This window comes from Crinia signifera, chromosome 6, assembly GCF_055691185.1.
Source record: "Crinia signifera chromosome 6, ASM5569118v1, whole genome shotgun sequence".
NCBI lineage: Eukaryota > Metazoa > Chordata > Amphibia > Anura > Myobatrachidae > Crinia > Crinia signifera.
The window spans coordinates 29,524,387-29,551,520 of record NC_139222.1 but is presented as its reverse complement, the minus strand read 5'-3'; the positions used below and the strand labels follow the sequence as shown (position 1 = coordinate 29,551,520).

General features: G+C 49.9%; 2 protein-coding genes across 2 annotated transcripts in view; one reads left to right on the top strand and one right to left on the bottom strand.

Moving 5' to 3' along the window:
* Window positions 1-1,463: 1,463 nt before the first annotated feature.
* On the bottom strand, window positions 1,464-6,791 carry LOC146010140 (tudor domain-containing protein 6-like). The gene is made up of 2 exons (XM_083151085.1): window positions 4,415-6,791; window positions 1,464-1,611 (listed from the first exon to the last, which is right to left on the bottom strand). Exons 1-2 carry the CDS (start codon window positions 6,747-6,749, stop codon window positions 1,532-1,534), a joined length of 2,415 nt encoding a protein of 804 aa, XP_083007211.1. The 5' UTR covers window positions 6,750-6,791; the 3' UTR covers window positions 1,464-1,531.
* Window positions 6,792-20,376: 13,585 nt separating this feature from the next.
* The window catches only part of LOC146010128 (uncharacterized), a 33,080-nt gene continuing 26,322 nt past the window's right edge, over window positions 20,377-27,134 (top strand). The window contains exon 1 of the mRNA XM_083151041.1: window positions 20,377-20,562. The gene's annotated coding sequence lies outside the window, so the exon portion shown is untranslated. The remainder of the gene's footprint in view (window positions 20,563-27,134) is intronic.

Below are 27,134 nucleotides of genomic sequence, written 5' to 3'. Positions count from 1 at the left end.
TGAAATAGTAGCAATCTCCCTGACCAATCTAGAAATCTCCCTCATTGCACCTTACCCCATTATGAAGCTGTTATATACTTAGGCCCTCCTTCTGGTTGATTCGCTCCACTGCGCGTTCGCACAGGGGAGCGATGTTTTGTTTGTGAACATGCGCATAAACATTTCTACGCATGTGCAGCCTCTCTGAGCAAACGGATGCAGCAAATTGATTATTCACCAACCCGTTTGCAGGGAACAGTGCGAGTGGGGGGGGGAGCGTGGGGCAGTGGGCATGCCCAGAGTAATTCGTCCGTGATGCGGGTAGCTGACGTCACCGGATGTCAGCTGCCCTCCCTGTTGGATGCCGCCAGAGCGACGGCTAACTAAATCCTGCCAGTCCTGGGAGCCGCGTCCAAATAAACAGTGTAGCAAGAATATTCTTGCCTGCACTGACTATTTGGCCGGGCGGTAGTCACGCTGCGGGGCCGCACCTCGCTATCGCCGCTGTGTACACACGGGTCGATTCAGGCAAATCTACTAAGCAATTTTTACAATGTAGTCAAAATCGCTTAGAAGAATATCCCCTTGTGTACATTCATTTAGTCTTCAAGGCATAACAGTCCAGGTTTTATCGACATCCATGCTTGAGAACAGGTGACTTAGGGCCTTATTTTGGTTCATTCTTTCTGACAAAATCCTTCTTAGATGGACAAAACCATGTGCACTGCAGGGGGGGGCAGATGTAACATGTGCAGAGAGAATTAGATTTGGGTGAGTAATTTTGTTTCTGTGCAGGGAAAATACTGACTGCTTTATTTTTACACTGCAATATAGATCTCACTTTGAAGTAAAACCCCACCCAAATCTAATTCTCTCTGCACAAGTTACATCTGCCCCACCCGCAGTGCACATGGTTTTGCCCATCTAAGAAGGATTTTGTCAGAAAGAATGAACCAAAATAAGGCCCTTAATGAGGCCTGGCTACCACTAGAACCTGCACTGAACACAGTAGTAGATACATCTGCAAATCAATTGGGTACTTGTGTAGTTTCATGGTGGCAGGGGAATTGCATCGCATGCAATGCGATGGTACTTTTGTAGTTTCGCGTTTCCCCTGCCCGCGGATCGCATCGCATGCGATTGGATGGCACGCGCGATCCGATTGCATGCGATCTGCGGGCAGGGGAAACGTGAAACTACAAAAGTACCATCGCATGCGAATCGATTTCCCTGCCGCCTTGAAACTACACAAGTACCATCAATCGTTCTGCAGCGATATGTACAGACGGAACTAGGAGAGCGCATGTGCCCGCCCAGTTTAGCTGTCAGACACTTCCGGCTCTCTGCGTGGGTGTACGGACAGTTGCTCGTACAACTGTCCAATGAAAACCTTCGTTTTAACAGTTTGTTTTTTAAATTACCTCTGGTGATTACTCATTTTAGAATTCATACAAGGGCTCGAATTTTAGTCTCTGGAATTTCCAAAAAGTAAAAAAATTGGTTTATTTAGGAACATTTCTTCTTTCTTAAACATAAAGATGCTGTGAGGTGATTATGAAAGGTCTTGCTGTCGTGGAGAAGTGACCCGCTGGACGGCTGGCATCTGGACGGGATCCGCTTCATTGGTTGTATCTGTAAAAGAAAACGATATATATGTATAAAATAAAATCTCTATAAATACAAATACATAGAAGTGGAACAAGCAGATGTGGCATCAGCAGGAACAGTGAGGGCCGGCGTTTCAGATCTGCCATCAGGACGGATTTAGGAGGTTATTCTGGTTCACACACAGCGCTGCGAATTTTGAATTTAAACTCCGCCCGCCCCCTCTAGCTCGCCGTGTTCCGTGCACGGCTGCGAATGGACGTTTTGCATAAACATCCATTCGCATCATTGGGTGCAGGGACCAAATCAGTTGATGGTCGCCGACCATCGGATGATTTGGAGCATACACGCAAAACTAAGTCACTCTCAGGTGCCTGTGTTTTGCATGTTCCTTCCCGCACCATTGGGAATTACCATGAGAACGCCCAGCATTTTCATGGGTACGCCCATGAAACACTGGGCATTCCCAAGGGTGAATCCACCGACCCGCCGCCCCCTTACCGCACTGTTGTGTGCGAGCGCCCGGCGAGTAATCTCACTATGTGCATGCGAGTACACGCAGGGAAGTGTGGAAATTAGAATAATCCCCTTATTTCACAGGAACCTGCTGACATCAGAGTGACCAGAGAATTGCTGAATCAAAAGGCGGTCTCTAAATCCTCACTGACCAATGGTATCACCACAGGTCCTTTAAGTAAATGTTCAGCTCTTTGACTATATGCTCCATATTCAGCCATGACCCCACAGGTAGGACAAAAAGACTCCTTAACAAATTACTAGAGACCAGAGGCTTCACAGCCTGACCCTAACCCAGTGGTAGCCAACCCTAGCCCTCGAGAGCTACCAACAGATCACATTTTCCAGACAACCTAGCTGCTGCACAGCTGCACTCATTACTAGCTGACACATTTTAAAAGATCCACAGATGGAGCTAATTAGCTCACTTGTGATTCTGTGAGGAGACCTGCAAAACATGCACTGTTGGTAGCTCTCGAGGACTAGGGTTGGCTACCCCAGCCCTAACCCTTCTGCAGCCTAACCCTCCCCTCTCGCAGTTTTACCCTCCCCCTCCTGCAGCCTAATCCTAACCCTCCCCGCAGCCTAACCCTCCTATACTGCAGCATAATCCGGACCCTCCTCTCCCGCAGCCTAATCCTAACCCTCCCCGCAGCCTAACCCTCCTACACTGCAGCATAATCCTGACCCTCCTCTCCCGCAGCCTAATCCTAACCCTCCCTGCAGCCTAATCATAACCCTCCTGCAGCCTAACCCTCCTATACAGCAGCATAATCCTGACCCTCCTCTCCTGCAGCCTAATCCTAACCCTCCCCTCTTGCAGCCTAATCCTAACCCTCCTCTCCTGCAGCCTAATCCAAACCCTCCTGCAGCCTAATCCTAACCCTCCCCTCCTGCAGCCTAATCCTCCCCTCTCACAGCCTTCCCCTCCTGCAGCATAACCCTCCTCTCCCGCAGCCTAATCCTAACCCTCCTGCAGCCTAACCCTCCCCTCCTGCAGCCTAATCCTACCCCCTAATCCTAACCCTCCTGCAGCCTAATCCTAACCCTCCCACTGCGTAACCCTCCTATACTGCAGCATAATCCTGACCCTCCTGCAGCCTAATCCTACCCCTCCTGCAGCCTAATCCTAACCCTCCCACTGCGTAACCCTCCTATACTGCAGCATAATCCTGACCCTCCTCTCCCGCAGCCTAATCCTAACCCTCCTCTCCTGCAGCCTAATCCTAACCCTCCTGCAGCCTAAACCTAACCCTCCTGCAGCCTAATCCTAACCCTCCCCTCCTGCAGCCTAATCCTCCCCTCTCACAGCCTTCCCCTCCGCCTCCTGCAGCCTAATCCTAACCCTCCCCTCCTGCAGCCTAATCCTAACCCTCCCACTGCGTAACCCTCCTATACTGCAGCATAATCCTGACCCTCCTCTCCCGCAGTCTAAACCTAACCCTCCTGCAGCCTAATCCTAACCCTCCCCTCCTGCAGCCTAATCCTCCCCTCTCACAGCCTTCCCCTCCTGCAGCATAACCCTCCTCTGCCGCAGCCTAATCCTAACCCTCCTGCAGCCTAATCCTCCCCTCCTGCAGCATAATCCTACCCCCTAATCCTAACCCTCCTGCAGCCTAATCCTCCCACTGCGTAACCCTCGTATACTGCAGCATAATCCTAACCCTCCCCTCCTGCAGCCTAATCCTACCCCCTAATCCTAACCCTCCTGCAGCCTAATCCTCCCACTGCGTAACCCTCCTATACTGCAGCATAATCCTGACCCTCCTCTCCCGCAGCCTAAACCTAACCCTCCTGCAGCCTAATCCTAACCCTCCCCTCCTGCAGCCTAATCCTCCCCTCTCACAGCCTTCCCCTCCGCCTCCTGCAGCCTAATCCTCCTCTCCCGCAGCCTAATCCTAACCCTCCTGCAGCCTAACTTCTAACCCTCCTCTCCTGCAGCCTAACCCTCCCCTCTCACAGCCTTCCCCTCCGCCTCCTGCAGCCTAACCCTCTTGCAGCCTAATCCTAACCCTCCTCAACCACAGCCCCCCACCCTAACCCTCCTCTATAATGGTATGTAGTGTTTTTCTGTTGACATTCACAATGTCAACAGTGAACATGTCAACATAATGTCGTCATGGTCATTACACAGACAACAATAATGACAACAGTTTAGGGTTAGTTTGCCATTGGGGTTCTAACACTAAAATGGAGGGAGAAGGGGCATTCATCAATCTTGACAGTTCCGATAGGTATGCAGAATTTGCAGAATTTTGACAATAAAACAAGCCGGGGTTCTCTACACAGGTGACCAGCACCTCAATTCTCGCACCTGCTTCCAGCAACTGTTCTTCAAATGGGAGTTTCTGGTCTGCTTTGGAAGACACTTGGTTGAAAGTAGCCTGGCTCAATGCAGTCTGTTCCAATTCAACACTCGGAGCTTCTACGGCATCAGATAACTGGGTAGCTGGTTCAAATACCTCATACTTTACACAGGTGACCTGCACCTCAATTCTCGTACATGGTTCCAGCAACTGTTCTTCAAATGGCAATTTCTGGTCTGCTTTGGAAGACACTTGTTTGAAAGTAGCCTGGCTCAATGCAGTCTGTTCCAATTCAACACTCGGAGCTTCTATGGCATTAGAAAACTGGGGAGCTGGTTCAAATTCCTCATAGTTTACATACCCTGCCTTCCACAATAGTCTACCTATACTGGTCACTTTATTTCCGAATTGGTTCAGAATCTCAATAGTGTATTTCTCAGCTTCTTTGGATATCACAGAAATGACAAGCCTCTTTTCAAAGACAGCTATTTTAAAGGCCAAGATAGAATCATGACTCCAGGTCTCCTCCAATGGAGAGATGTCAGCTACTGAGCACCTGTTTGCCAGGGCTGGGAGATCTTTAAATTCAGCAGGTAACTCTTTGACATCATACAAGTCTACCACGTCTGTATTCCCATGGTCCACAAAATATACCGTTATCTTCTTTTTATCGACGGACACGATTTCCGCCCGGTAGAATACATTGTCTTTGAACTTGACACAGCATAGCTGTCTCAGGACAGGTTTTACAATAGTGCCCTCCAATTTTGACGCTTGAGAGTACATTTTGGTGATGCAATCGACCATTTCATGATGTTTCGCTGAAAACTCTTTGGTTCGGATCCAAAAATTGGAGGCATCAATGACAAAGTCCACCATTGCGTCGTAAAAAGCGCCAATCTTTAACTCTACAGTGGGAAACTTGGGGACATAGGAACTGAGTTGAGGTGACTTTGGAGTATTATTCTTGAGTTCCTCTTTAACGCATACATTAGACTCCATTGTAATAGGCGAGATCACCTGGGTAACCTTCAGGTTTGCAAGGAATTGTGCACGCATGCCATACAAGTAGTTTATGTTGAGTCCATTTTCTGCTAACAAAGTGACAAGGTACAGCTGCTCATAGGAGTTGAAGTACTCTATTTTAGCAATGAACTGTTTTCCGTACAGGAAAGAGCAGAGTTCAAAGAGCAGAGTTGGGTCCCAGTGATTGGACGCTCCGAACAGAGAGCAGCGGAAGTTGACCACTGGCACGCAGAAGAAGTCCGCTGCAAGGGTGCGCAGGTTGGCCAGTGGGACGATGTCTCGGCGCCCCCAGTCCACGTGGAGTACTACGACCAGATGTTTACCAGGGATCATTTCCTGCACAAGCGAGCGGTGCCAGTGCCCATCTGTGCCAAGGGATGCACACGGCCGACCCAGGGGGAAAGGCTGCTGAAACGTAGCGCTGCAGGCGTATGGACTCTTGTAGAACTGATCCATGGCCATGGAGAGCCTTTGGACTTCGTGCGCCAGTCGTCTGAGCTGGCAGAAAACGTGCTGAGGGTAAGAGACCTGTGTCACCAGCACCGGCTCCATCATGCCAATCTGGAGCTGTGGGTATAAGTAGTCCATGCCCTGGCCTTGCCATGGGAGCAGCTGCCTCATGATGATTATGTGGTTAATTGATGTCTGGTGGGCTTCTGTGTTCTCTGGCCATTGGGAGCTGCAACCTGCCTCGGCGAGACTGCGGTCAACCAGGACACGGAACAGGGCGTCCGGGAGGGACTTGGCCAGGCCCAAGCCCAGAAGATCCTTGCAGACAGTTGGCAGGTGCAGGACAACTATCCCTTGGGGGAGGAGGAGATCCTTCACCAGTCCCTTCACCTCCTGGCCCAGCAGGGATTGGAGTTGGTTGAGGGCCTGGCTGCTCCAACCCTTCTGATCCAGGGGCACCAGGTTTGCCAGGACACAGCCCAGGGCCTGAGGGGGCGGCTGGAAGAGGTAACTCGGGGCCGGGCACAGGGTGTTGGGGTGTGCTATGGTCTGGCCCCCGCGGTCCAACAGGTAGACTCTGTACTCTGGGCCCCGGCGATGGGTCACCTTACACCGATGCCAGTCACCGGCCCCGCCTTGCTCCTTCACCAGGCAGTACTGCCCTACAGCCGGGGTGCACACCCGCCGCACCTCGGCCGCTGCCGCCGCCCGGATCTCCGCCCGCAGCCACCGCTGCGCTGCTTCCGCCATCTCCCCGGCATTCCCCCACAGTCTCACAAGCTGGGCCTCCCCTCCGGCCTGCACCGCCGTCACCCGCAGCCCCATCGCCGAGCCCGGCACCGGCTGCCCCGCCTCTGACTGCAGCATGGTCTGTGTGAGTGGCTGCCTCCGAATCCGTCGCTCAACTGTCACTGCGGGGGCGGGGCGCTCTGGGGGAGTGGTCACATCAGGGTGCGCATGCCCCGCCCCGAGCCCCCTTGCAGCGCGACCCCCAACCTATGACGAGGGAACTACAAGTACAAGCATCCATTCATAGGACAAGACCCCGCCCCCTCCCCCCTCACCTACACCAGCTCTCCCTGGGCTGTACAGCTGCGGAGGAACCACAAGTGCAAGCAATCATCCACCACTAGCCAAACCAGCTCTCCCTGAGGTCTACTATGCTATCAACATTGATCAGCCTGCGCGGATATGGGGGAACTACAAGTACCAGCATCCCTGAGACAGCCAGAGACAACCCACCCCAGACGCTCCATCTAGAGAGCCCTGTTCTATATATCGCAGAATCGGGCAGTCTGTTGCAGTACTGCAAGTACAAGCATGCCCAGCAGAGCCACAGGCACTGAACCAGTGACTCATACCATCATTGCTGTGGCTGTGTACAGCTGCTGTGGAAAGCATTGCCAGGGCAGCCACGGACACCCACCACCACTGACCCAACTGAGCTATCAGGATTGTACACCCTATGGCTTACCAGCTGCTGGAGAACTACAAGTACAAGCATGACTGGAGAGAGAGAAGCAGAGGATACCTCCATACTTCCCACATGCTGAGGTAAGAAGCAGTGGTCCTATGTGCTAATCAGACCCCCTTCATACTATTAGACCCCCCCACATGCCCCTTATGTGCCAATTAGACCCCCGTCATGCTATTAGACCCCCCCACATGCCCCTTATGGGCCAATTAGACCCCGTCATGCTATTAGACCCCCCCACATGCCCCTTATGGGCCAATTAGACCCCCTTCATGCTATTAGACCCCCCCATATGCCCCTTATGTGCCAATTAGACCCCCACATGCTATTAGACCCCCCACATGCCCCTTATGTGCCAATTAGACCCCCTTTATACTATTAGACCCCCCACATGCCCCTTATGTGCCAATTAGACCCCCGTCATGCTATTAGACCCCCACATGCCCCTTATGTGCCAATTAGACCCCTTCATGCTATTAGACCCCCCACATGCCCCTTATGTGCCAATTAGACCCCCTTTATACTATTAGACCCCCCACATGCCCCTTATGTGCCAATTAGACCCCCATTATGCTATTAGACCCCCCCACATGCCCCTTATGTGCCAATTAGACCCCTTCATGCTATTAGACCCCCCACATGCCCCTTATGTGCCAATTAGACCCCCGTTATGCTATTAGACCCCCCACATGCCCCTTATGTGCCAATTAGACCCCTTCATGCTATTAGACCCCCCCCCACATGCCCCTTATGGGCCAATTAGACCCCGTCATGCTATTAGACCCCCCCACATGCCCCTTATGGGCCAATTAGACCCCCTTTATACTATTAGACCCCCCACATGCCCCTTATGTGCCAATTAGACCCCTTCATGCTATTAGACCCCCCCCCCATGCCCCTTATGCACCAATCAGTCCAGCTTCAGAAGAGCTGCTGCAAATATGGGGGAGGACCAGGACCCCCTCCTTCACTTGGTGCGACTGCTACTGGCAAGCTTGCCCCAATCTTCCGGAATTGTTTGATGGGTCAGGGAGGACTAGGAAATCTCTGCACTCATGTAGGTTGCCATACTTGTAGTCAGCATCTGGATAAGAAGTATAACGGGCGTATCTGAAACATAGACGTCCACAGGAGCCCAGATACCGCTCCACTGCTCGCGTTAATGTAAACTTCCTCTTTACCCTGACAGGAAGCAGCTCTAAACATGCAAACAGGAGGCATCCGATGCGTTCCGTCCAGGAGACTTCTGCTCTTTTTCATTTCATAAGGGGGTTTGTCAAGGATCAAGAATGTCACAACTGCAGTTGTATACATTGCATCTGAAAAGTGAAGCAAGCTGCCAGAACTGCTGAATAAGTGTTCCACCATATATGTAAATGCTTTACATAAGTTTTCATCCTTGAAAAAGGCCTGGCGGCCGAAACGCGTTGGAGGACACACACGGTGTAGCACACCCAGCAATTGTCAGCCGGTTCTAATGCGGGGTCCACACCAGGACAACCCACATCGTGAGTGGGTCGTCAGTGTCTCGTCCGACCTGCTCACGATCACGGATGACCCGATGTGCACCATGAGCGGGTTCCGATCCGATGACGACCCGCACCCGGGTGTATGGTCGTTTACAGATCCTACCTGCTGCAGGTAGGATCTGAATAACGACCGTCCGACCCGAGGGGCCGCGCATCCGATCGGAATCGGATCAGAACAAGACAGAAAAGGGCCCAATCAACACACAATCTGGGAGGAGGACCCAACTTCCGGGAGGCTCCCGGCACATCGATTTTTCTGTTCGATTTTGAGCGTGCATCGAATCGAATACAGATCGAAAGTTTCCTACAAACCATTCGATATAGATTCGATTTTGCATCTATAAGCAAAATCGAATCGAAAGTAGTCAAAAATCGATGCACGTGTACACAGCTTAAGATAGATTTAGCTGGTGTCCGACGTATCAGACAGGAAGATAGTCCAAGTCTATTAAAATATCAAAAAATAAAAATATAATTTTATAAGGGGTCAATAATAAGTTTGTTAGAAGTCTTTGGCAGATGTACTAAGCCTTGGAGAGGACCATACTTGCCTACTTTTGAAAACTAGTTTCATGGAGATTATAGTTTGTAGTAGAATTTTGCTAAGTTCCCATTGTGGGAGTGTGTCATGCTCCACCCAAAGGGCATGTCTAGTTCTAGCCTAGCACCTAAAAGGGTGGTTGTGTAATTTAAAATGACATATCCAAATGTAGATGAGCCCCAAAGCAGTTAGTAGGACTTACTATACTTGGAAAAAAGGGTTGGGAAATCATACCTCCCAACGGTCACGATTACAGCGGGACAGTCCCGATTTTCGGGTCCTGTCCCGCTGTCCCACCCGCGGCAGGCATTGTCCCGCTGCGGGGGGTGGCAGTTGGGAGACCCCCCAATCTAATAGAATAGACGCTGTGCGCATGCGCACAGCGTCTATTCTCGTATGAAAATGAGGTTGGGGCTAATTAGCATAAGCCACACCCTCATTTGCATACGCCCCACCCCCTTTTCGGGCGCTCACGCGAGTGTCCCTATTTCACCAACACAGAAGTTGGGAGGTATGGGAAATGGTGCTGATGATTCAGTGTAACTGTATCTATCTCTCATTCCTTTTTCCCCAAAAAATGTAACAGTGTAATGTGGGCTAGGTGACATGAGGGAGATTGGTAGACTAATGAGGGAGATTGCTGCTATTTCAGGGAGTCTCCTGCAAAATGCAGGAGGGTAGGCAACTATGGAGAGGACCCATTTCACACAGCACAATGGGCCTTATTTTGGTTCATTCTTTCTGACAAAATCCTTCTTAGATGGGCAAAACCATGTCCACTGCAGGGGGGGCAGGTGTTACTTGTGCAGAGAGAATTAGATTTGGGTGGGGTTTTACTTCAAAGTGAGATCTATATTGCAGTGTAAAAATAAAGCAGTCAGTATTTTCCCTGCACAGAAACAAAATTACTCACCCAAATCTAATTCTCTCTGCACATGTTACATCTGCCCCCCCTGCAGTGCACATGGTTTTGCCCATCTAAGAAGGATTTTGTCAGAAAGAATGAACCAAAATCTGCTCATGTTCCCTTGTTCACTGATCAGCTGGTAGGAGCTTTGACAGGCTTGGAGCCCCATCTTGTGGCTAATTGTTATATCTTCAGTGTCGGGCTATCTGATTGTTATGTGAAGTAGAAACTCTGTTATATCAGCACCCAGTTACTGGATTTTATACGGAATAATTTCCACATCCTCAACTCTTCTGACTGTATCTGTCTACTACCATTTAAAATGGAAAAAAAAGGGGGGGAGAACGTTCCAACGGGCAACGAAAAGAGGGGAGATAACTCTACCACTAGTGTACAAAAGTAGATACTCATAATTGCACTTTACCTTTCTGCAACACTAATAGACAGCCACCCTCCCCCCACCAAAAAAAAAGATCTGCAACACCGCTTCACGCCTATACGGAATACGGTCACTAGGTCTCCAGTAACTAGGTCGACACCACTAGGTCGCCCCTCAAGAAGGTCAACATGACTGAAGGTCGACCTGCATGAATGTCAACATGACGGAAGGTTGACATGGGTTAGGTCGACAGGTTATTAGATCGACACAATCATTAGATCAACATGGGGAAGGTCGACAGTCAAAAGGTGGACATGGGGTTTTTCACTTTTTTCTCTGAGCCGACATGAGCCGACAGGCGGTATTTCATGCCCTACCATCCACTAGGGCGTGGTGGGAGAATAAATGAGTGTGCCGAGCGTAGCGAGCATATCATACAGTATAAGGGATTTTTTTTTACGTTTTTTGGATATTTTTTTAACATACTTACCATGGCGGCCTTCAGGATCTCCGTCAGTGGTCCCAAGGGGGCAATGCGCGAGTTTGCAGGCGTGCCAGTGACGCACCTGCACAATGCACTCCTGAGATTGCTGAAGAAGATGCTGAAGGCCGCCGTGGACATCGGGGGACTTGGTAAGTATGAAAAAAGGAGCGGGGGGGGGGGGGGGGGGGGGGGCGGGACTGAAATATAAAAAAAAAAACAAGTTTTTTGGAATATTTCGGATAAGAGATCTCCGTATACGGGAGACTCTACCTTTTTTTAATAAAAAGCTGTTTTTTTGTCAGAAGGAGAGTGAGCAGCAGCTGGGCCAGTGGCGTAACAATAGCCCAAAAACAATAATGAAAATGACCCTCAAAAAATGGCCGCCCCCTAACAGCAGACCGTTTTTTAGGATGCTGACGCCTCCTCTAGCATCCTCAAATAGAGTCTGCTGTATGGGGGCGGCCATTCATTAAGCCGGCCAGGAGGAGAGCCACCCCGGACCGCAGACAAGAGAAAAGTAGCATCTGCGGGTCCCAGCGGCGGCGAACAGAGGGGCCCCAGCAGCAGGTTAGAGCATGATAGCTATTGTTACACCACTGGCCCAACTGCTGCTCACTCTCCTTCTGACACTGGTCATGTGATATGCTACTGACTTTTTTTTTGCCCAGCTGCCGAGGCTGCTGGGAATTATTCACCACTGTAAACTAGGGATGGCCATTGTTGTCTTTGCCATCGATGGCAAAAGTGCAACTGACCATCGATAGTGTAGAAATATCCAGTGGATGACTATCAATGTTTTTACATATCGATGGATCGTCATCCATTTTCATTGATTGATTGGTCTGTGGGCCAATCAAAATTTGGGGGCGGGGCTTCGTGGGTGCCAGGGTTGGAACTTGGAGCTATGCTCCGTGTCCCTGCACCATGGGGAAAAAACAAAATCAAAACTATTCTTTAAGCTTGACATTGATGGGGGGAAAGCATCTGGTTCTCCCCCATCGATGGCAAAACTATTTGACATCAGCCATAAACCATCGATGATTTCTAATCATCGATGGTCGATGGCCATCCCCACTGTAAACAAATTCACTATAGCATGCTTCATCATCACACAATACATTGTATAGCAGTTATTACACACGTCACGTAGGTTACCATTGCGTTATAAGAGGGCATTAGATTAGTGGACTGTAGCGGGAGGTCCTGGTCTGATTGAATGCACCGGGTATACATCAACCCAGGGGAACATTACCCGGCGCATGCGCAGTTTTAATTTGAAGACACAGGAGACCAACAAGCAGCGCCGAACAAGGAAAACTGCGCATGCGCCTGTGACACATCTCGTGTCAGGGAAACCGGCGCATGCGCAGAAGACACAGCTGGGGGGGAGCGCACACATGTTATGGGAGGATGCGTATCGCCGATGGGAGGGGATAACGCACTCCCATATCGGGCGATTTGCACTGCAGCTACACCACGATAAAGTGGTGAAGCGAAAGTGGATTAATAAAGAACATTATGATGATAATAAATGTACCCCTCAGATCTATCTAGGGCTAGTACTCGCATTGTAGTATTATTTAATTCTGCCAAGTCATACCCCCTAACAAGGAATTTACCAATGACAGTATCCATCTGTCTAATCGCCTCCTCAGGATCAGAATTAATCCTCCGTACCCGATGTAGTTGGGAATAGGGTAAACTGTGGATAGAGGGCTTAGGATGGCAGCTAGAATAATGGAGTAAATGATTCCAGTCAGACGGTTTAGAAAACAAACTAGTGGAGATGTGGCCATTTTTAAGCGATATAAGTACATCTAAAAAATGTACCTGACGAGGACTAGTGTTAAATGTAGGTTTTCTCGTACTTTCACTAGCATTATGCCTTTCCATGATGTTAATTAGGTCCTGAGCCACACCCCTCCACAGTATCAGCAGTTCATCTATGTACCGTAAAAACAGCACTATTTATTATTAATTTAATAACAGTTACTTATATAGCGCACACATATTCCGCAGCGCTTTACAGAGAATATTTGAACACTCACATCAATCCCTGCCCCAGTGGCGCTTACAATCTATATTCCTTACCACTTGTACACATACACACAGACATTCTAGGGTTAATTTTGTTGGGAGCCAATTAACCTACCAGTATATATTTGGATTGTGGGAGGAAACCGGAGTACCCGGAGGAAACCCACACAAGTACGGGGAGAATATACAAACTCAGCACAGTTAGACCCATGGTGGGAATTTAACCCATGACCTCAGCGCTCTGAGGGCAGTATTCAATGAAAAAAATTCTCTGTGCATGGCGAGAGATTTTTTCTCTCGCCATGCACTCTCCCTGTTCCGGAGCCTCCTGCTCCCACTATTCAATGTATTTAAGACTCGCCGCCACTCGCGGCGAGTCTTAACGACGAGCGTCTGCGGCAGGGAGCTTTCAGGGAGCCGGGGGACAGAAGCAGCCAGAGAGATTAAAGTCTCCCTGGCTGCTCCAGAGGAATGTGGAGGGGAGGAGGGCTCCCCGGGACCCAGGCAGCCCCCCCCCTATAGCCAGCGGGGGACCCAGTATTCACTGCACCCGATCGTGCATATTAACGATTGGGTGCAGTGAATATATGAATATCTAATGAGCGTCTCAAGCGCTCCGGCCCCCTGCTGGCTGCACTGTGTAAAAAAAACAAACATTTTTTTAAATTAAATATATAAAAATAACATGCCCCTTCACAGAAAAAAAAACCTGATTTTTTTGACAACAAAATTAAAAAAAAAAACCTTTTAGTTTAAAAGTTCACATTCCAGCTCTCCATCAAAAGATGGAGGATTTCTACATGGAGAGAGACGGCGAAAATCACTTAGAAAGACGGCAAATATTTCACAGTGGTTCACTTTTGGAGAAAAAAATGCTCCGTCCAAGGCGAAAAAACAAAAATTCTTCATAAAACACGGAGAATTTTTCTCATTGAATACTGCCCTGAGGCAGTAATGCTAACCATTACACCATCCATACTGCACTATGCAATATCTCTTATATATTTGGCTACATCTGTCACTCAAAGTGTGTCTGGAGATATAACCCTGGGTGGAGCCTCTGACTCACATGACTGACTCACATGACAGAGAACCAGCCCAGTGAGCCCACAGACACCCTCTGCCTCTCCATGTTACACAGCAAAGACACAGCTACACACCAGACACACCAGGTGAGCGCCCCACACCTCCATACCTCCCAACATGACCCTCTCCAGGAGGGACAGAATGCTCTGTTTGTGGACTTCCATCTTAATTTATGATTGTCATCACCTGTCATTCTAAACAGGGTAATTGATAAGAAAGGTGTTTAAGCACAGGTGATGGTAATCCATAAATTAAGAAGAATGTTCAGAAACAGAGCAATGTGTCCCTTCTGGAGAGGGTCATGTTGGGTATGCACCTCCCTCCCCCCCTCCCCCCATTCACGGCATCCCCACGATTAAATGGCACATGCAAAACACTGACATGGCTATGGTCGACAATGAAAAAGGTTGACAAGATTTATTTTTCACTTTTTCAATGTTTTCATATTCATTCTCATGTGTCGACATGGACACCAATGAAGTGCCACACTTATGTCAACATTTACATGTGTTGACCTTTCTGTGTTGATTTTATTCTTGTGGCGATTCTTGGCACCCCCCGCGACCCCCCTCCCGCGATTTGCAGCACACCCCCCGCAATTCGCGGCACCCCCGGTGACTCCCACAATTCGCGGCCCCACCCCGTGACACCCCCCTCCTGCAATTCGCGGCAACCCGCGACCCCCCCTCCCACGATTCGCACCAACCCCCCGGGCCCCCCCTCCCGCGGTTCACGGTGCCCCCCACGACCCCCCCTACCGCGATTCCCCACCCCTGACCCCCCCTCCTGTCATTGCGGCAACCCCCCGCCCCCGCGACCCACCCTCCCGCGATTCACTGCAACCCCCCGCGCCCCCCCATCCCACGATTCGCGGCACCCACCCCCCCCCCCCCGCGACCCATCCTCCTGCAATTCACGGCATCCACCCACGACCCCTCCTCCCGTGATTCGCGGACACCCCTCACCTCCTCCCTCCCCCACCCCCGTGCGTGATTCACGGCAACCCCAGGATTAACTGGCACATGCAAAACACTGGCACGGCTATGGTTGACAATGAAAAAGGTTGACATGAGTTTTTGAAGATTTATTTTTCTTTTTTTGAATGTTTTCATATTCATTCTCATGTGTCGACATGGACACCAATGAAGTGCCACACTTATGTCAACATTTACATGTGTTGAACCTTCTGTGTTGATTTTTTCTTGTAGCAATTTTTTTCCAGTGATAACTATGAACTATGTGCACGTCAACCTACACATCATCAACCAATTCTTTGTATAATATATAACACCTGTTCTGTTTTACTGTAGGTGTTTTAAGTCAGACCTTTTACTTCTACTATTACTGTTTATGTAAATGCATTCTGAATGACAGCAACATCCTACCATCCTTCTACAAGAATATATAACCAACTAGGTGATTCATCGCGCCCCGTGCCCCCCCCCCCTCCCGCAATTCATGGACCCCCCGCGCACCCCCCCTCTCGCGATTCGCAACCCCCCCTCGCACAATTCACGCCCCCTCCCACGCTTTGCGGACCCCCGCCCTCTCCCGCGATTCGCCAACACCTGCGCCCCCTCCCTCCCTTGATTCACGGCACCCCCGCGCCCCTCCCGCAATTCACGGCACCCCTAAGCCCCTCTTTAGTCCCCCGTATACTCACACACCCCTATCACTACCCAGCTTCCTGCTCTCCTGAACCGTAACTTCCACCACTGGGGAGTCGCTGACGCTGTTTGGCCCACATGCCCCTATCATGCCTCATAGCCCAGCCTCCTGCTCTAATGCACCCAAACTCCCACCCAGTAGGAGGAGACACTGACTAAGGGCCACCATCCTGTACTCCTGTGCTGCCACGCTGGACCCTCACCCACTGGCAGAAGCAGCACAGTATCTCCCACCCTCCTCTTTAGTCCCCCTTATTCCCACACACCCCTATCACTACCCAGCCTCCTGTTTTCCTATGTCGTGACCTCCGCCAGTGGGGAGCCGCTGACTCAGAAACACCCTACTATACTATTGCACACACACACACACACCTAAACAACATGCACACACAGCCCCCCCCCCACACCCACAAATGTCACTGTACCATCCACACTATCAATGTACATCTTACTCTGTAACCGCTTTTTAATTAAACAAAACAATACGCACCCCCTTCCACATCATATGCTCTCTATTTAACACATTTCACCTATAACTCAAGTTGCAATACAGGCATCTTTCATACAATTCTAACCATCTTTCTCATATACAAATGTTCACAAATTAAGGGGGCTCAGCCCCTTACGACGGTGTGAAGAGCGCCCGTAGGGCGCGATGAATCACCTAGTATATATATATATATATATATGTATAACCAGTGAAACCAAGCGCCACATATAACTACTGAGTTTCAAAGCTGAAGTGAACTCTGAGATAATCACAGAGAGTAAAGAAGCACAAGAGTCAATATAAGTCCCAGCTGCAGCCTTTCTTGGGTGGAATACCTCTGGGATCCACAGAGGGAAGATCTAGGCAACAAGAGAAAGAAAGGTGTGCTCCATAGTGCATTAAAAGCGTTTTTTGTTTGTTTGTTTTTTTATGGGGAAAAATACAATCTCCCAAGTACATCACAATAAAGCCTCGTACCGAGTGTATTAACGCTGTGGACTGGGTACCACAAGATTTGAAATATACAAGCCAAAAGGCAAAGCTGCTCACGCAGCTGGAACAGGGTCTGCCCGATATCCCTCAGGCTGTACACCAATCCCGCCGACCGTCACCAAGTGATTGACAGGTCTCTACCTTAAATAACCAGGGTCCGGACGTAGAGACCACGCCCTCTGACAAAGTCTAAGTCACGGGTGTCAAACACAAGGCCCGCGGGCCAAATCCGGCCGCCAGACCTCGTCATGTGGCCCGCGCGAGGAGATAGCACGCAGGGGCAGTGTGTCTAAAACAGGAGTGCTGCGGGCCGAATCCACGTCCGCGGCCACCTTACCTGTTCCTCCACTGTCGGCGGCCATGTTCCTGTAGGCACGTATGTATGCGGCTACAGAAACATGGCCGCCGGCCTCCACGGCTACGTGGAGGAGGGCCCGGACGCCTGTTCCCTCTGATGCCCGGCAGTGAGAGACACTGGGTGGGGATGTCATGACGATGACGCCGCCTGCCCATGCGTCTGTAGAGAAGTAGGAGCAGGCAGGGATGCTGGACCGGGAGTCGGGGACAGTGTGGCCGCAGCAAGCAGTGAAGAAAAGCTGGAAGCAGCAGCTGCAGGACAGACGGAGAAACAGTAAGTGAGGATGAGGATCACACAAGGCGAGTTGAGGCAGCGCTTATGTCAATGAATGAAAACAAATTTGTTTATAAAGGTATAAATTTTTACTGATTAAAAATGCATATACAGTATATACAATATAATAGTACAGTCATAAAAATGAAACAGTAATATAACTTAATAAAATTGAGAAGGTGGGGAATAAAAGTAAACTGGAATTAACGAAAATAAAGAGAATGAAGGGATATCCCGCCTCAAAGGACAAATATATGTGAGCAGATTTGTGTGATCACTTGATTTGTGGAAAAACAGGTAAGTGCACTTTACCAATGGGAAGTTCTGGATCTTTCAGAAGAAAAAGTCGTATAGCTGGGTGAGTCCTCACGATGAGTGCGGCTGCTTTTCGTGCCGCTGGAGGGGTCAGGGATCGCTAGATGGAATCAGTCCTCTGTAGTGAGGTGTGAGACAGATGGTGAATGTCTCCAACACCGGAGGGATGTAGCTGTGGCGATATGACCAATGAAGTTCCAGCAATATTGGAGTATGGCTTCCGTGACCCAGAGAGTGGCCTCACCGGTATAGATGTTGGTAACTAGTGGTGTCTGGGAGCACGGTGTCCGCCTTTAGGTCTGGTGTCCAGAAGAACAGCAATGGATGAATGTCCACAATGGGGTCGATCTCACAGCTTAGTCCTGAGGCTGGGATAGGGGTAGAAGATCACCTAACGCGTTTCACTGCGTCCTGCAGCTTTATCAAAGGTGTGACCTTTGATAAAGCTGCAGGACGCAGTGAAACGCGTTAGGTGATCTTCTACCCCTATCCCAGCCTCAGGACTAAGCTGTGAGATCGACCCCATTGTGGACATTCATCCATTGCTGTTCTTCTGGACACCAGACCTAAAGGCGGACACCGTGCTCCCAGACACCACTGGTTACCAACATCTATACCGGTGAGGCCACTCTCTGGGTCACGGAAGCCATACTCCAATATTGCTGGAACTTCATTGGTCATATCGCCACAGCTACATCCCTCCGGTGTTGGAGACATTCACCATCTGTCTCACACCTCACTACAGAGGACTGATTCCATCTAGCGATCCCTGACCCCTCCAGCGGCACGAAAAGCAGCCGCACTCATCGTGAGGACTCACCCAGCTATACGACTTTTTCTTCTGAAAGATCCAGAACTTCCCATTGGTAAAGTGCACTTACCTGTTTTTCCACAAATCAAGTGATCACACAAATCTGCTCACATATATTTGTCCTTTGAGGCGGGATATCCCTTCATTCTCTTTATTTTCGTTAATTCCAGTTTACTTTTATTCCCCACCTTCTCAATTTTATTAAGTTATATTACTGTTTCATTTTTATGACTGTACTATTATATTGTATATATATGCATTTTTAATCAGTAAAAATGTATACCTTTATAAACAAATTTGTTTTCATTCATTGACATAAGCGCTGCCTCAACTCGCCTTGTGCGAGTATTTCTTTCCTTTTGTACCAGTGAGGAGTGACTACCCTCACACCTAGGCAGCCGCTTATATTGTAGGATCAGCTCACTGTCAAAGCGCCTGAATATTCCTAGTGAATATTTCTTTCAGGATGAGGATCACACTCACAATAAAAAAAAATATATATATCTGCTGTTTCCTGAGGTGTCCCCGTGTATAATAATAATAATGCCATGACACCACAGGCTGCTCCTCCTGTATAATCATTTATGTGTCATGGCATTACTTTTATTATTATTATACAGGGGGAGCAGCCTGTGGTGTCATGGCATTCATTTTATATTATACAGGGGGAGCAGCCTGTGGTGTCATGGCATTATAATTATACAGGGGGACCTACAGATACAACCGGCCCTTTGAGGGTGACCAAACTGCTGATGCAGCCCCCGATGAATTTGAGTTTGACACCCCTGGTCTAAGTGACGAAGCATGTCAGGGCGTGGCCTACGTCTTCCACCGGTGTCTGATCTGGTAGCTCGGCTTCCAGGAGTCTGTGTCCCGGGACCCCCCCCCCCCCCTCCCCCCGGCTTCATGCACGGCAATCCAGCCAGGCGGATCACCTGAGGGTAGGGATGGCCATCGACTATCGATGTTCCCAAAACATCGATGGTTGGGACCTAGTGCTCGATGTTTTGGGCATCGATAGTGGATGGTCGAATAGTTTTATGCCATCGATGGATGGCTTCCGATGGTAAAAGTTGTGGGCCTCATTGCGTCCAGCAGCATCACTGCGGGCGGCCCGCCCTGCCGGGAGGTGCGCGCATGAGAAACTTAAACTGGATTGATGGCTAAAGTTTCTTCTGCGCGCGGATCCCGGCCCGAGCAGGCTGCCCGCAGCGACCCTTCCCGTTGCTCTGCGCATGCGCGGCTAAGCGATGGCAGGAACCATTGATGGTGTGAGATAGAATGGTTTATAGCCATCGATGGTTCCTGCTCTAGGAATCGATGGGGGAATGTGCCGATGGCCATCCCTACCTGAGGGATATCGAGCAGACCCTGTTCCAGCAGCGTGAGCAGCTTTGCCTTTTGGCATGTATATTTCAAATCTTGTGGCACTGGTACCCAGTCCACAGCGTTAACACGCTCGGTACGAGGCTTTATTGTGATGTACTTGGGCGATTGTATTTTACCACAGTAAAAAAAAGGCTCCTTGGATACTTCGGAGACTCCCCAGCTGAGCTGCTCCCTGCAGGGCTCTCTCACACACTGCGCACCAGGACACCTTCCCGGCTCAATCATGGCCGCCTCGCATCCCTCGGGTGACGTCACGGCAAGCATCCAGGTTGCCGGGGTAACAGGCGGATCAGCGAGGCCTGCGCAGTGGGCTTCCTCCTCTCCCCGGCTGCCTGTGTGTGGTCCCCATCGCATGCGCAGAGGGAGCCTCCCGTTTCCTCCGGGATAGTGTCCGGTCCCGGGCAGCGGGGAGGGGGGTGAGTGCCGGAGGAGGGGAGCGGCCTGGCAGGTAGGTGAGGAGGGCACGGAGGCCGCAGTGACTGCGGGGGGCGAGGCCCGGGCAGAGTGTGTTTGAAGGGGGGGCTGCAAGCTCACAATGGGAGCAGGGATGATGGGAGAGGCCTACACGTATAGGTGATGCATAATGGCCCGCAGGTAGCCGATTGCCTGACCACCTGCAGCATCCTCCTCCCAGTGTGTAGTCTCTGCCCTGACTGGCTGCAGGATGCTGCCAGCTGCCCACACACCACAGGGAGCAGTGGTGCTATTAGTGTGTGGTGCATTCCTTCTCATCATGGCTGCATGCATATAATGCACCTAATAATTATAATAATGATTTTTTTTATAGCTCATCCTGTTATGCAGCCCTTTATATTCTGTTAAAGCTATAAACCATAACAAAGTACGGGTGTAGTGTTCATTCAAGCTCCCTGCATCTTTCAGAACCGTGCTTGGGGTTTCACGTTGCTGTGGGGTTTCTAGCACAGTTTGGTCTGTATCTTCTGAAATACAGACCACACTGTGCTAGAAGCAGCACAGCAGAGAGCGACACCCCAGGCAGGGAAGCGGAACTGCTCTGGTTTTGAAAGCTGCATAATGCTGTTATGAACTCAGTCCATTAGCTGTGTAATAATCTCATTGTTTTGTGTGTTTGTTTTTCCCTGTGTATTGTGCGTCTGAATATTTTTATACTGTATTGTTTATTTGTATTATTGTAATTTTATCTCTAGGGCACTAGGGATGGTTGGCGGCACCACAGTCAATATTTGGCAAAAAAAAACCCAGAAGGAAGTTAAAAATATAAAGCAAAGTATTTCTAAAAAGTTCTGATTAAGTTTTCTCCTGAAATCCGTGAAGAAGAAGCAGAGGCTAATGGTGCCCACACGGTGCGATTATCGCTTGCGATTTAAACTTTTTAGTTTAAATCGCATTGCGTCTAGTTCAAATCGCACCATGTTTATGGTATGTGCAGGCAGGTATTTTTGAACGAGATGGCATGTACCCTGAAATTGCCTTTTGTAGTGTAGTCAAAAATCAGGTGTAGTTTAAATCTCATGTAGTTCAAATCGCACCCAGTGTACAGTCCAAATTGTAGTCCAAAACACACGTTTTCAGGGTTTAGCTGCAAATATTAAGTATCACCTTAATGTGTCATAGGGGGACCTGCGATCCCCCTGCAGCGCCGCCGGCTGCATCCCCCATAGGTTTCTATGGGGGATGCGAAGCTGCCCGATGTATCACCATCGGGCAGCCCGGCTTCGCACCCCTGGGCTATCGCCATTCTGATATGGCGATAGCCAATTGTAGCCTATGGCTACACATCACACTGCCGAGCGGGGCAGTGCGGTCAGAGGGGTCGGCGGGGGTCAGCGCATAACCGTGCATGCACTGACCCCCCCAGCTTCCGGGTTAGGGCTTGGCAGGGACGGGCTCCTATCGGAGCCCTGTCCCTGCGCCCTTAAAATTGATATTCCCCCAATATGATCGCATTTTACAATGCGATCCTGGGCGGTAATATTCCGCCCAGATCGCATTATAAAATGCGATCTTGATGAATGTGCCTCTTAGTAACTACACTACTGCGTACACTTATACCCCTTTTACACCAAAACTGCCGGGTCGCACCCGGGTTTTTGGACCCGGATGCGACCCGGCAGTTGTTCACTTTTACACCGGCGTCCCCCAGGCATTATGCCGGGTGGGGAAGCCAGTGAATTCGGGCCCTGAGCCGGTGCTCGGAGATGACCCCTGCAATGCCGCCTGAGACCCCCGCAACGCTGACCGACGCGTTGGGGGCTGCCCCCAGCCTCCGTCCATGAGGTGAATGGATGCAGCACACAGGCATCCATTCACCTCTGCTGCTGTTTGCATAGTACCGCAGACAGCAGCGGAGGCTGTACGCAGTCCCTGCCCAACCTCCAGACTGACCTCAGGGCGCTGTGGTCCGAAAGGTTGGGGCTCCCTGATTGAAGGAACGGGTCCCTGGGTCGGATGACCCGGGTCACCCATTTACACGGCCCCTGACTCCGGGGAAGCCCTGTGTCCGACCCTGAACATTTGCCGGGTTGGACACCGGGTAACAGGACCCGGGTTATTTTTTGTTGTTGCCCTTTTACACCAAGCCCTGGGCCGGACTGGAGCAGCTCTGGTGTAAAAGGGGTATTAGTGGGTTATTCTGGTCCACACGCTCGCATGCGAGCGCAATGGTTTTTTAAATGCGCATTTTTGTGCATGTGCCGGGTTTGTGCGCCCATGGCGAAGGGTGTTTGCTGGGCACACGCACCCAAGACTGTGGGAGGGGGGTCGGGGGATTTGCCCATTGGAATGGCTGGTGTTTCATGGGCGTTCCCATGCAAATCGCCTGACGACGTGCGTGGGGGGGGGGGCAATGTTTAGGGGGGGGGTTGGGTGAGATGGAGGTGGGCAGAGGGGGGGGGGGTTGGGGTGAGATGGAGGTGGGCAGGGGGCTGGTGCATGGGGATGCCCAGCATTTCCTGGGCATAACCACAAAAAATGGTCGGTGCGCCCAGGAAAACGCTGGGGTCCCCATGCGAACACAAGCGGGCCGATGGCTTCTGGGGGAGGGCGACCAATGTCGCATGACGTCAGTGCTTGCCCCGTTCTCGGAGCTGGACGTCGCAGATGTAGGTCAGCCAAGACTGACTTATATTTGCGAACATGGCAAAAATCATTTGATGATGATCAAATGATTTCTCCCCCCAATGCTCCCCTGCGAATGGATGTTTCATCCATTCACAAAGCCGCAGGGATGTTCACACAGCAGCAGGGGGGGGGGGTGGTGGTGGTGGTGATATTTGTTTGCCCGGTGGGTGGCATTAGATGGCTCACTAAGATGCATATATACACTGTTTAACGAGTCAATCAGAATCAGGCCCCTAGTAACTACACTCCTGCAAGCACTTAGTAACTACACTCCTGCATGCACCTAGTAACTACACTCCTGCAAGCACTTAGTAACTACACTCCTGCATGCACTTAGTAACTACACTCCTGCATGCACTTAGTAACTACACTCCTGCAAGCACTTAGCAACTACACTCCTGAAAGCACTTAGTAACTACACTCCTGCAAGCACTTAGTAACTACACTCCTGCAAGCACTTAGTAACTACACTCCTGCAAGCACTTAGTAACTACACTCCTGCAAGCACTTAGGAACTACACTCCTGCAAGCACTTAGTAACTACACTCCTGCAAGCACTTAGTAACTACACTCCTGCAAACACTTAGTAACTACACTCCTGCATGCCCTTAGTAACTACACTCCTGCAAGCACTTAGGAACTACACTCCTGCAAACACTTAGTAACTACACTCCTGCATGCCCTTAGTAACTACACTCCTGCAAGCACTTAGTAACTGCACTCCTGCAAGCACTTAGGCCCTTATTCTGGTTCGTGCGGTACGGCCCGCGTGCGGCCGTACCGCCGATGTTTTCCGTCTGCACATGCGCAGAGGTCAATCTGCGCATGTGCAGGCGAATTCGCCGCACATAACGTTAGTACGCCGCAAAGGGGGCGTATAGGGGCGTGAGGGGCTTCATGCCCTCATTTCCCTATGTATACGCCCCGCGTTTCATGGGCGTTCCCATGCAAACGCGGGGCGTACGCATGGTAATGAGGCCATGACGCAACTCATGGGGGCGGAAAGCTGACGTCGCCGGATGTCAGCTTTCAGCCCCCATACAAGCTACCACACGGACGATTGTCCGTGTGGTCTCAGCTTGCGGGAGCTGCCGCGGCGTGCGGACCTGCCTTCGATGGTCGACGACCATCGAATGCAGGGGGCAGCTCCCACCATGGTGGAGGCGTACGCCTCCACCATTTTCATGCGGATCGGCAGCCGTCCGTGTACGGACGGCCGTGCCGATCCGTCTTGTAGGCGGGGATTCGTCTGGTGCGGTCGGAGCCGCATATGCGGCTCGACCGCACCAACCAGAATAAGGGCCTTAGTAACTACACTCCTGCATGCCCTTAGTAACTACACTCCTGCAAGCACTTAGTAACTACACTCCTGCATGCCCTTAGTAACTACACTCCTGCAAGCACTTAGGAACTACACTCCTGCATGCCCTTAGTAACTACACTCCTGCAAGCACTTAGTAACTACACTCCTGCATGCCCTTAGTAACTACACTCCTGCAAGCACTTAGGAACTACACTCCTGCAAACACTTAGTAACTACACTCCTGCATGCACTTAGGAACTACACTCCTGCAATCGGAAATTATGTAAATAGTGGAAAAGTGAGACCGCAATGCATTGGGTATGATACAGTCACTAGGTTGACATGCATAAAGGTCGACATAACTGAAGGTCAACAGGGACATTAGGTCAACATGGGGAAGGTCAACAGTCAAAAAATCGACATGGGGTTTTTCACTTTTTTTTTAAAGGTGTGGTGGGAGAATAAAATAAAGTGTAACAAGGCACCATGCCCGAAGCATGGCGAGTGCAGCAAGCGATGTGAGGGGACGCGGTGCACTTTTTTAGTGTCCATGTTGGCTGTGTTGACATTCGGGTAAAAACAGGGTGAAAAACCCTATGTCGACCTTTTGACTGTCAACCTTACCTATGTCAACCTAATGCTTGTGTCGATCTAATGACCCTGTTGACCTACCCCATGTCGATCTTCAGTCATGTTGACATTCATGCATGTTGACCTATTGATGTCGACCTAATGCTTGTCGGCCTAGTTACTGTCTATGCAATGATCCATAGAGGAGAGCCTAATGAATTGTACATTGGCAGACTGTGGCCTTGTTTTGTTTTCTGTCCTTTTCTTTTCTTTTTTTTTTTTTTTTCTCTTTAATTTTTTTTTCTTTAATTTTTTTTTCTCATTTTGTTTTGCCTCTTTGTTTCTTTTATTTTCTTGCCTTTTCTCTTGTTCCCTTGTTTTTCTTGTTTCCCCCTTTTTTGTTGACCTTTCTGTCTTTTTTCCTGTTTTATTTATCACCCCCTTTCTTCCTTTTTTTGCCTTTCTTCTTTTTACCTCTGTCTTTTTCCCATAAATTGTATTCCCGCACCCCCCCTCCTCTCTCTCTCTCTCTCTCTCTCTCTCTCTCTCTCTCTCTCTCTCTCTCTCTCTCTCTCTCTCTCTCTCTCTCTCTCTCTCTCTCTCTCTCTCTCTCTCTCTCTCTCTCGTCTATGTATCAATACTCGCTGGATTTTAGCCTCATTGCTTCTCTCTTGGAGTGCTCGGTATGCGGCCATTGGGTCAAAAGTTCGATCGCTATTGGTCGACAGGCAGAAGGGCAACACATTAAAAAGGTCGATAAGTATTAGGTGGACATTCTCAAAAAGGTCGATACAAACAAAAGTCGACATGGAAAAGGTCGAAATGAGTATTTCATGATTTTTTTTCTTAAACTGACTTGTTCATACTTCACCATTCCAGTGGGCATAGAGGGAGAACATATTAGTGTGCGGGAGGCACCGTTCCCGTAGCATGGCAAGCGCAGTGAGTCATCTGAGGCGACGCGATACATGAATATGGTGTCCATGTCTACCTTTGCTGACATTGCCTACAAAAAATTGAAATAAAAATGATCAGGTCGACATTTCCCAATGTCGACATTTTGACCATGCTGACCTAATGCAGGGCGACCTTTTCCAGGTGTCCCCAGTAGTGGTCGACCTATTGACCTAGACACTGTCGACCAAACAATCCAAACCTGGAGTTATCGCCAGAATTTACCTCAGCCCGGCAATCCTCAGTAGACTAGTAGGAGGTCTCTGTACAGCTCTGTTACAAGGGGAGGAGCATGGCTCAGGGATAGTAGGCGGTACAGGGGGGAGTGGAGGTGCGATCACAGTATTGTGACCCCGCCCCCCAACTACACAGACCCTGTATAACTGACATTGTAAAGTGAAGGGCGGAGTTAAGATGATATGATTCTATTGTAATGCGCAACGGAATCTGCTGCGCTATATAAGAAACTGTAAATAAATATGATTCAGTGCAAATCACATCATCGCTCCGCCCTCTTGTCCTTAGTTATCGGGCAACTGTGCGGGTGAGTGCTGGTAAGTTGTGGGTGGGGGCGAAGAAGACAGGTCCTGATAAATATCTCAGTCCCAATCTTTTGCAGTTACTGATTCCTCAGAACTACTGTAAATAAATTGCAGAGGGACCCACAATTGTCTCTTCTGTAGCTGATAGACCTCAGTTTTTCTTACTGCCAACAGTTAACTGTATAGCCGCACCCTGCAGCCGGCTAGTGTTTGTATGGGATGTTTAAACATTGCACAGCGAGCCTGCCAAGCCGAAGCCGGGCCTCTCAATCATTTCTGCCGCCTGCCGAGTTAAAAATAGATTTGAAAGTGAATTGCAAATAGTACCATCCAATCAGCTCCTAGTTGCCATCTTAAGGTGCCCACACACTAGAACGATTTTTGGGCCGATTGGCCGATTTTCGATAAATCGGCCGATATTTACCGATAATCGGTCGAAAATCGGCCGATGCTCGCTCCCGTGGATCTTTTGCTAAATCTTCTGATCTTACGTGCTGCACAAAAGATCAGAAGATTTAACAAAAGATCCATAGGAACGCACACGGGATC

Bases quoted from the DNA above. Each gene is read 5' to 3' on its own strand.
- LOC146010140 (XM_083151085.1), bottom strand. From the start codon at position 6,749: ATGCTGCAGTCAGAGGCGGGGCAGCCGGTGCCGGGCTCGGCGATGGGG. The intron at 1,612-4,414 runs GTGCGAGAATTG...TTTCTTTTACAG, and splicing joins AGAACAGTTGCTGGAAGCAG to ATACAACCAATGAAGCGGAT.